General features: G+C 38.4%; 1 protein-coding gene across 1 annotated transcript; it reads left to right on the top strand.

The window, feature by feature from the left end:
- Positions 1-954: 954 nt before the first annotated feature.
- LOC124543920 (cell division cycle protein 20 homolog) lies at positions 955-9,854 on the top strand. The gene is made up of 10 exons (XM_047122247.1): positions 955-1,421; positions 1,498-1,604; positions 1,775-1,945; positions 2,080-2,173; positions 2,518-2,747; positions 2,967-3,113; positions 3,406-3,533; positions 3,920-4,067; positions 8,195-8,394; positions 9,061-9,854. The coding sequence occupies exons 1-10, from the start codon at positions 1,124-1,126 to the stop codon at positions 9,158-9,160; spliced, it is 1,623 nt and encodes a 540-aa protein (XP_046978203.1). The 5' UTR covers positions 955-1,123; the 3' UTR covers positions 9,161-9,854.
- The last annotated feature ends 1,057 nt before the right edge of the window (positions 9,855-10,911 follow it).

Raw genomic sequence — 10,911 nt, 5'->3', positions numbered from 1 at the left:
ATAACTGATATAATAGCGAGTAAGTTAGGCTACAACTTTTTTTTTTTTTTTATTATATTCAGAGGCGTACAAGGTCGCGGACACAGCTAGTTTAATATAATATAGAAATATGAATATTATTTTTATAGTTATTAAAATCTTAAGTTAAACTTTTTAATATCCTATGTCAAATTTTATCAATACTTTGATTTGCTTTTGATGTTTCACTGATACTTTTGCCGAAGTACTGCCAAATTGGATTTTTTTCCCTTTGCGACATTTTACTCAAAACAAAAAAAAACTGTAATAATAAACGAATACAACAAAAATACATCAACAGATCATTAGAATGAAATAACTTTACCTATACAACGTAAGGTAATGAACGGCGTGCGACAATTATCGAACAGAGCCGCCAGCGGCCGCCAAAGCGTTGCCGTGAGAAGTTAGGCGAGCATACACGACAATTTCCGAAATCGGTTTCGGCAAAAGTTTCGGCCCATTTTAGCCGAAACCGAAACTGCCGCCGAAACTTGATTCTTGGCCGAAACTCGGCCGAAACCGAGACTTCGGTCGGACACTAAATTTTAAATATCTTGGCGACTGTACATCCTAACAGAATTCTATTTTAATTTTCAAAAGAACAGTACCTTGATTGTGCTTAAGACAATTTTATTTTACAAAGACGCATTATCTATAACGCATTTGCCTAAATGTTTTGTTTTTTCGTCTGAATAACTTTAACATATACGTTTGTTTCGTAACTAAAATAACGAAAATTAAGTTTCCATCGTCTTAATACTTTGCATTTTCAAACCGAAACACTATAGTTTAAGAATTCATTCATGCATTAATTATAAATTATATTTCAAAAATAAAGACCTTCATAGTGTGTATGAAGCCTAATAGTTCCTATTTTTAATCTAGCAACACAGTTTCTCCCTCCACTGATTGATTTCAAATTTTAACGAATTTTTGAACAATTGTCAAATTATGTTTGAACTTTTAAAGACGAGTTAAGACTGAAAGAATTTTGAAAATATTGTTGATTTAAATGACTGAAAAATAATTTTAACCGTTTGCATTGTGCTTGTGTTTTAAACGTGATATATTTTGTACCGGTATTCAGTACAAGAAATTAAATATGGCACAGTTTAACTACCTCAATGAATTAAATAGTTTAGCGACAATAGACGGGCCCATAACTCGTGGGCCACTACAGCGATGGGTTAAAAAGAGTAATAATGAAAATCTAAATCCATCTTTAAGTACATCTTTTAAAAATATATCAAATATAAACTTAAGTTCGTGTAATCAATCTATGCAAAAGTTGTCAGTTTCTAGTAATCAAAGTTATAACAATGTTTTATCCAATAACAAAACACCACCTAGAAATGAAAACAAAAAAGGCAAGAAAACTCCGTCGAAAAACAAATCACCAGGTGAGCTTACAATCTAAATAACGTTTTACTTAAGATATCTTGATTCATTGATTAAATCTTTTTTTCTTAATCGTAGGTCGATCAACGACACCTACACCAAACAAAGCTTCAAAGACTCCGAACAAAGCAGATAGATTTATCCCTTCAAGAAGTAACTCAAATTTTGATTTATGTCATTATATGGTGAGTATAAGTATATTCAGTTATATTATCAAACAATAAAGTTCAGAAATTTCAGTGATGTTTTATGTAATTACCTATGTGTAATTTACAATTACAAGTAAATTTACTTCATATTTTTATCATGCAGTCATAAACAATTTTTGAAGTAAGAAAAATCTTTTTTCATACAGTTAAGTCGGGAAGATGACAAAGGTGAAGAAATTGTTGCTCAAACAGCTGCCAGTGAAGCTATTGGCCGTGCACTTACTGATACTGAGCCAGGCCGACTCTTGCAATATACTTGTAAGGCTCCCGCTGCTCCTGAAGGGTACCAGAACAGGCTTAGAGTAGTATACTCACAGGTATTTTTATTTATCTATTAGACAGAAAAGAAAATTAAAATTAGAAATAGAAGGACATTGAAAAATAAATTATTATTTAAATAAAAAATGTTCTTTGTTTATGATAAACAAATTGTGTAATTATCTTTCAACAGGCGAAAGTACCATCAACGGTAAAAAATACAACGAGATACATTCCACAGGCACCAGACAGAATTTTGGATGCACCTGACATTCTGGACGATTATTGTAAGTAAAATATTACTTATATTTAAAATTATTTTTATATAACTATAAACTTTACTAATTAATTTTGTTTATTGTTGTACAAGATCAATTACATTGATTCCAAACATATACAAATTGAATTTATCTATAAATATCAATTCTTTTTAAGTTAATATCAGTAAAGTAAAAAACCTGTTCTTATCAGCTTGGGGTTTATACTGTTTGCTCATGTAGATTTTTTACTGCCAAGCCAAGAACAAAAATTAGGCAAACTACAGTTAATAATGTTCGAATGTTCTAGATACTATACCAACTCAGTTCGTAAGCCAAAAACAAAAGTTATTATGATAATGTTTTAATTTCAGATCTTAACTTAGTTGACTGGAGTGCATCCAATATACTAGCTGTTGCTTTAGGTAACTCAGTATATTTATGGAATGCTGGAACTGGCCAAATTGAACAGCTCCTGACATTGGAAGGATCGGAAACCGTTTGCTCGGTTGCATGGGTGCAGGGAGGTGGTTCTCATTTAGCAGTTGGTACCTCTGCGGCTACAGTTGAACTGTGGGATTGTGAAAAGATCAAAAGATTGCGAGTTAGTTTAGTTATATTCCATACATTCATCATCATCATCATCATCAACAGCCTATTTTTGTCCACTGCTGGACATACGCCTCTCCCAGTTCCATACATTGTTTTTATTTAAATTAATTGCTACCAAAATCAGGTCGAAAATCAAATTTAAAAAGGCTTTTGACATTTGTATATAGGTATGTTACTATAGTGAAACAGCTTAAGTTCTTTTAATATCCAGATAATGGATGGACACACTGGTCGGGTGGGTTCGCTTGCCTGGAACCTGTATGTGGTGTCTAGTGGCGCACGTGACGGCAATATCGTACATCATGATGTGCGGCAACGCGACCACGCAGTGGCGTCGTTTGCTGCGCACACGCAAGAGGTAAGAGCAGAACATACATTTTTACCTCTCCTTTATTTTCATTGTATTAAACTACTTGCAAATGCGGCTGTCATGTATTCTCGAGTAAGGTTTAAGCTATAGAAATAAGTACGGAAGTGATACAGCGTTTATGCGCATGCGCCTTTGTAATATTTTCTTTGTAGTTATGAAGTCTCTGTTGAGAATCACTTCTTCAGAACTGCATCATCATCATCTCAATAAATTCTAGTTTTATACATGCAATATTAATTAACATTGTTACATTATTTAACAGAAATAATTTGTTTTTTAGATATGTGGTCTAAAATGGTCACCAGATGGTAAATATTTAGCCTCCGGTGGTAACGATAATCTGCTGAATATTTGGCCAGTTAACCAGGGCCAGCACTACTCTCAACCACAGTATCTGTACTCTTTCAAGTAAGTAAATAATTTAATAATCATATCTAAAATAAAAAAGGGATCACTTTGAATCAGTTTACAAGTTCAAAGAATTCTTCCATAATTTTTATTGGCAAAAACTGGCCAAAGATATAAAAACAGAGGCAATAAGGGTCTTATTTAGTAAGTAAGGGACCATTAAAACTTCAATGTAAACTACAACTTCGAAAGTAATCAAGCATAATTATAAAATCAATGTTAACTACAACTTCAAAACTAATCAAGCATACTTATGATAATTAATTATCAATCATTATTATAATAAGTTATAGAAGACAATTGAATAGTATTGATAATGGAAATATAGGTCTCTGTATTTATTTTAGCTAAATGAATAATATAATAATAAAGAAAATTATTTCCAGTCAACACTTGGCAGCTGTTAAAGGTCTAGCATGGTGTCCATGGAGTGCCGGCATCCTGGCTTCGGGCGGTGGTACTGCCGACAGAACTATACGCATCTGGAATGTTAATACTGGGACCAATGTGAACACTGTAGATACTAAGTCGCAGGTAACATTCTAATATTAAAAAAAATTGTAAATCGCGCGAATCGTAATAAGTCTATAATTTAATACTTATTCGAAAAGATAAGGATCAACATTTATAATATATAACTATATTATGAGTTCTGACCCAGACAAGAACCACTGAATTTTCCAGGGCTTAATATGTTTTTGTAAATCCTTTCGTATTCGGTGATAAACCTGTCTGTGCAATCTTATTGCAATTAAATAGTCACACATTACCAACTCACATAAGAGCAGCCTGGTGTAATAAGCTCTTTTTACCTTTAAAAAGGAGAAGCCTTAACGGCAAAAAGCAGTGTGTTGTGAGGAAGAAGTAACTAAAGATATAACTACAAGAGAAGGAATGTAAAACTACCATTCTAAAATGAATTTAAAAAAAAACATATGTGAACTTTATTTAACACAATTTTTTTAATTTAATTTTTATGTTTTTATGTTATTATTTTACTAATATTGTTAATTCTTGTCATTTTTAATTAACCTTGATTTACTAACAATTAATTATTTGTAAGTTTGTCATCTCCAACTGTATCTTTGCAAGTGGTATTCACCTTAATAGGTAATGCATTTAGTTTTAAGTTGTATTAAAATTGTATACCTTTGTATAGTACGACACAACTTAGATGTCACATCGGCAAAATTCGTAAAACCGATCACATCCGAATTGAGTACTTCATCATCACCATCAACAGCCTATTTTTGTCCACTGTTGGACATAGGCCTCTCCCAGTGCACGCCACTGTGGTCTTTCTCCGGCTACTCGCATCCAGCTCCTGCCTGCCGCCTTGCGTATATCGTCACTCCACCGTGCCTGAGGACGTCCTACACTACGTTTGCCGAGACGCGGTCTCCACTCTAGAACACGTTTTCCCCAACGGTTGTCGGTTCTACGACAAATATGACCAGCCCACTGCCACTTCAGCTTACTAATCCGGTGGGCTATGTCGATGACTTTGGTTCTTTGACGGATAACCTCATTTCTGATGCGATCCCTCAAAGAAACGCCGAGCATAGCCCTTTCCATAGCACGCTGAGCGACTTTAAGTTGGTGGACCAGCCTTGTCGTGAGTGTCCACGTTTCGGCTCCGTATGTCATGACGGGTACTGATTGAAGACTTTCGTCTTAAGGCACTGTGGGATCGACGATGTTAGGATTCGACGTAACTTCCCAAACGCTGCCCAACCCAGCTGAATTCTTCTATTCACCTCGTCCTCAAGGTTGTTTCTACCTAATCGCAGAGTCTGCCCGAGGTAGACATATTTTTGAACAACTTCGAGAACGGTACCGTGTATCGTAGTCGGTTCCGGTAGAACATGTTCATTGAACATGACCTTGGTTTTATCCAAGTTCATCCGTAGGCCGATACGCACAGAAGAATCAGCCAGCTCGTTCAGCATTTGTTGTAGGTCCTGCAGCGTTTCTGCCACGATGACGATGTCGTCTGCGAATCTCAAGTGAGAGATGTATTCGCCATTGATGTTAATGCCACGTCCTTTCCAGTTCAGCGTCTTGAACATATCCTCCATTGCATTAGTGAACAATTTGGGGGAAATAACGTCCCCTTGTCTCACTCCTCGATGCAATGGTATGGGATTTGTTTGCTGATTTTGTACTCGGACGGACATGGTGGCAGCTTCGTAGAGACATCTCATCACTTGGATGTATCGCCAATCAACTTGGCAACGCTGCAGGGACTCCAGAACAGCCCAGATTTCAACCGAGTCAAAGGCCTTCTCATAGTCCACGAATGCAAGACACAGGGGCCGATTATACTCATGGGACTTCTGTATAATCTGCCGCACTGTATGGATGTGGTCTATGGTGCCGTATCCGGTCCGAAACCCGGCCTGCTCCGGGGGTTGGAATTCGTCGAATCTTCGCGCAAGACGGTTCGTGATCACTCTTGAAAACAGCTTATAGACATGGCTCAGTAGGGATATGGGACGATAGTTCTTCAGCAGGGTTTTGTCTCCCTTTTTGAAGAACAGGACGACCACACTCCTACTCCACGCCTCCGGAGTTCTCCCTTCGAAGAGGACAGAGTTAAAAAGCGTCTGAAGTTCCCTAAGTACCGGTTTACCTCCCGCTTTTAATAGCTCTGTGGTAACGCCGTCCTCTCCAGGGGCTTTTCCATTTTTAAGCTGTCCAAGAGCAGTCTCGATTTCGCCAATACTGACTTCAGGCAGGTCTTCGGAGAAATGGCGTGTTAATGTAGCTCTAGGATCCTCATTTTCGGGATCAGGTCGAGATGCATGCGATGCGTATAACCGGCCGTAGAAGTCCTCTACTTCCGAAAGTACTGCCGGCTTAGAAGAAACGACTTCTCCACTTGCTGTGGTCAACTTCGTCAGGTGGCTCCTTCCAAGAGATTGTACGAACACCTTAGACCCCCGATTCTGCTCAATAGCTCTTTTTATTGCAAGAGTATTGGAGCAACGGAGGTCGTGTCGTACGCGCCTGCTGATCTCTTGGTTTAATTGCCGTTTCTCTGGCGAAGTGACAGGTGGGTTTTCACGTCGTTTCTTCATGAGCCCCAAAGTCTCTTCCGAAAGGTTCGACTTCCTGCCCTTACGCTGCATGCCACAATATCTCGTGCCTTCTTCCCTGAGAATTCGAACTACATTTTCGAGGTTCTGGTTTACGTCCGTTGTGGTTTCCACGGCAGCGAATCGGTTCTCCAGGATTGACTGGAATGTTTCAGATCCCGCAATGGCTTGGAGCAGCTTTGGTCGGAGCGTGGACTTCATCAGACGGGCGCGCTCGGCCTTAAAATTGATATTCAGAGAGCCTCGGAGGAGTCGGTGATCACTACCGGTATTGAACCTGTTAATCACTGAGACGTCTCTGAATATATGCCTCTTGTCCGTCATTATGAAGTCGATCTCGTTTTTCGTCATAGTGTCGGGGCTTTGCCACGTCCACTTCCTTTGCGGCTGCTTCTTGAAGAAGGAGTTCATCAAGAAGAGCCCCTCCCGTTCGAGGAAGTTGACAAGCATTTGCCCCCTATGATTCCTGCTTCCAAGTCCATGGGGTCCTACTACCGATTCGCTGCAGTTCTGTACTCCCACTTTAGCGTTGAAGTCCCCCATGACAACGTTGTAGTGGGTTTTCGTGGTGAAGTGGAGGGCCCTCGATATGTCATCGAATAATTCTTCCACTTCATCGTCCGAGTGTGTCGAGGTCGGTGCGTACGCTTGCACCACCTTGAGGCTGTACCTCTCGGTGAGCTTTATAATGAGGTACGCTACCCTGTTCGACACACTGGAGATTTCCACCACGTTGTCAACTAGGGACTTATTTACCAGAAACCCAACGCCACCTTGGGATTGTTGGTCACCCTCTCGGAAGTACATTAGGTGGCCTGATTCGAGGGTTACGGTGTCCTCTCCCTCTCTACGGACTTCACATAGCCCTAATATGTGCCACCTAATTTTCCCAAGTTCTACCTCAAGTTGCGCTAGATGCGAGTCAAGCCGTAGCGTGCGTCTGTTGTACGTCGCAAGGGTCAGTCGGTTGTGGTGGCCTCCCGTAGCCCGGTGATTCTTAGCACCCCCCGTCCCGCCGTTACCATCGTCGCCACCATGACGAGGAATAGCGGGGCTGCCGGGAACTGGGGGCCGTGGCTTGCGTGTGTGCTGTATGTGGAGGTTGTGCCCATAATCGCCACGCTGGGCAGGCGGGTTGGCGATCGCAGGGCGTAGCTTCTCGCACCGGTGACGCTGCTGCCCGTCACCGGCCTGCGGTATTTAGCTACGCAATTCGAATTGAGTACGCTATCCCAAATTATTAATATTTATTTCTCACGCGAATATGATCTTTGCACAAACGTAATAACTTGTAATTTCATATGACCTAATATATTCGTCAATTTGACGCGTCGTTTTACATGCACTTGCTTTTTCTGACACGTGAATATATAGCGACGAATAGCGTCAAATGGCGCGATAGGGAGCTATTTCTATTGGTTGTGTAAATCGGCAGTAATCGGTTTTATTTTCATTCCATTGCATTTTCCGATGCTACATCTAATTTGTGTCTTACTATACGTTTTGATGTATTTACCACTGGTGAATCTTAAATAAATAAATAAATAAACTTATTGTTTGCAGGTATGCTCGATAGTGTGGAGCACGCATTACAAGGAGCTGGTATCGGGGCACGGCTACGCGCACAACCAACTAGTGCTGTGGAAGTACCCGGCGCTGACGCGCGTGGCCGAGCTGAGCGGTCACGTGGCGCGCGTACTGCACCTCGCGCTGTCGCCCGACGGCACCACCGTGCTGTCCGCCGGCGCCGACGAGACGCTGCGGTACCGTGCCTTTGCCTCTCAACATTGTATATGACGGCGCATGGTGCGCCATCTTGTTTTTCGTACTGGCTGGAAAAGAGTGTCAATGGAAGTCGAACGGCGCTCTAGTGAAGCGTCGCGGCGCTGGTAGCGAGGCAGCCATCTTGAATGCAGTTGGTTGGAAAAACAAGATGGCGCACCATGCGCCGTCATATACATATCATCTCATATTGAAAGTTTTTTTTTATTTAACTGGCTAACGCAGTTATTTGACCTCGTAATCATACAACAACAACAGCCTGTAAATTCCCACTGCTGGGCTAAAGGCCTCCTCTCCCTTTGAGGAGAAGGTTTGGAACATATTTCGACACGCTGTTCCAATGCGGGTTGGTGGAATACACATGTGGCAGAACTTCTATTAAATTTGTCACATGCAGGTTTCCTCACGATGTTTTCCTTCACCGCAGAGCACGAGATGAATTATAAAGACAAATTAAGCATAGAATCAGAGGTGCTTGCCTGGATTTGAACCCGCAATCATCAGTTAAGATGCACGTGTTCTAACCACTTGGCCATCTCAACTCAACTGTCGTAATCATATGTGACATTAAATAGTAAAAAATTTAAAATAAATATTATTAAAAAAAGTACACACTAGACTAATGTAAATATATAATTTTATTTCAGTCTCTGGAAATGCTTCATGCTCGATCCTTCTAAGAAAAAAGAACCAACTGATTCGAAGGCTGCAAAATCTCTACTAAATATGAACGCTTTAATTAGGTAATATAAATCAGCTAGATGTTATTGAATAAAAATGTGATTTCTTTATAATTAAAAAGAAAATTTAATTGAAAAAATTATGTAGTTCAATAAAATTTGTGACCCTAAATAGTGTTGGATTTGAATGACTACTTGCAAATACATTGTTACTAATGATGTACCTTCAAGGATTTTTGTAATGATATGGTTAATACATAATTTGTATTAAGCGGTACAAAAAGCGACAAACATTTAAACAACACTAATGTTGCCATATTTTTTATATTTTTAGCTTTACAATAAAAAATTGATTACACTTAACTAGTTTAATGTACAATGCTGTGTTTTAGTGACTACTTATTTATACGTTATTATAAGAATTGACACGATTTTTTAATGGTTAATATTTTGATGTTTTTTTCGAAGGCAACAACTCGAATTTAAATATTTTAGAGTATTTTATAACTTTTTGACTGAAAACAAGAGAAGTTGAGGTCGTTAAATGTATCGCGATCTTTTTTCTCGACCTGTATCACTTGTCTCCCTTTCTCTACTTTAACTCTTGACTTCTTAGTATTCTTTCTTCTTTATTTCATTTCACATTTCATTACCTCGGCTTCCTTATTTTAATTTAATATGTTTTTATTCTATATTTGTGGCTAGTATTATGAGTATATGCTAATTATTTCTTATTTCTATGGATTTAAAAATGAATTGTGAACATTTTAATTAGTGACTGTTATTTTTTAAATAAATAATTGAAACATATAAGAAGTGCTTTAATTTCATCTCCTATGATAAATATTCTGTAAAGTGAAATTACTTATTTTATATTTTAATAATGAAACATTATATGTAACAAATGTAATAATTTGTGACTTGTGTTTGATCAAAAACGAAAAAAACACGCACGTTTACTGTTTACATCTTTTAAATTGATAGCTTGAATAATAAAGTTTATAAACACGAAAACCATATCAATGATTACATACATACATTAATATAATTAATTATATACACACATTAACAAGTAAATTGTTTTATTCTATTATTCTTATTATAATTTCATTTTATTTTAACAATTAATTTAATTAACAATAAACTTAAATCATTCGCTGTTGCGTTTGAGGAGTATGGTTTTTGTTTACCTTGCCAACAAGTGTATGGGACATTGTAAAGGTGTCCCAAAATTAACGCAAGATTTGAATTTGCCACCATTTGTGCAGTGAAGTGTTGGCAACCCTGAAAAAGAAAGCAATTTTACAGCTAACAGTATAGGGTTATTAAAAATGGAGCGTTACACGATAAAACAACGTGTCTTCATTATTAAAGAATATTTCAAAAATAGTGTAAGCTTGACGGCTGCAGTTCGAAAATTTCATACAAAATATGGTCGGAATAGTGTTTTAACTTCGTCAACTGTGAAGAGATTAATTGAAAAATTCAAGGAGACTGGATCCGTTGGAGACGCCAAACACACTGGTCGTCCAAAAACAAGCCGTTCAAATGTGAATGTCGAAGCAGTGCGTGAGAGTGTTGCTGACAATCCAGGAACCTCAATTCGACGTCGTGGACCAGAATTGCTAATTTCAAGAACCTCTCTACAGCGTATTCTCACCAAAGATCTGTGTCTTCATGGTTACAAAATTCCATGCACACAAGTCATGACCATGCACAGAAAAGAGAGTACGTTGAATGGATTATTGAACATCAACAAATGGACCCTGATTTTTCGAGCAAAATCATCCTAAGCGATGAAGCACATTTTCATCTTGA

Source organism: Vanessa cardui, chromosome 3 (genome assembly GCF_905220365.1).
Source record: "Vanessa cardui chromosome 3, ilVanCard2.1, whole genome shotgun sequence".
Lineage (NCBI taxonomy): Eukaryota > Metazoa > Arthropoda > Insecta > Lepidoptera > Nymphalidae > Vanessa > Vanessa cardui.
Note: the sequence above shows the minus strand (reverse complement) of the source record. Positions and strands in the feature narration are given on the sequence as shown.

Bases quoted from the DNA above. Each gene is read 5' to 3' on its own strand.
- LOC124543920 (XM_047122247.1), top strand. From the start codon at position 1,124: ATGGCACAGTTTAACTACCTCAATGAATTAAATAGTTTAGCGACAATA. The intron at 1,946-2,079 runs GTATTTTTATTT...ATCTTTCAACAG, and splicing joins TTAGAGTAGTATACTCACAG to GCGAAAGTACCATCAACGGT. The intron at 3,534-3,919 runs GTAAGTAAATAA...AATTATTTCCAG, and splicing joins CAGTATCTGTACTCTTTCAA to TCAACACTTGGCAGCTGTTA.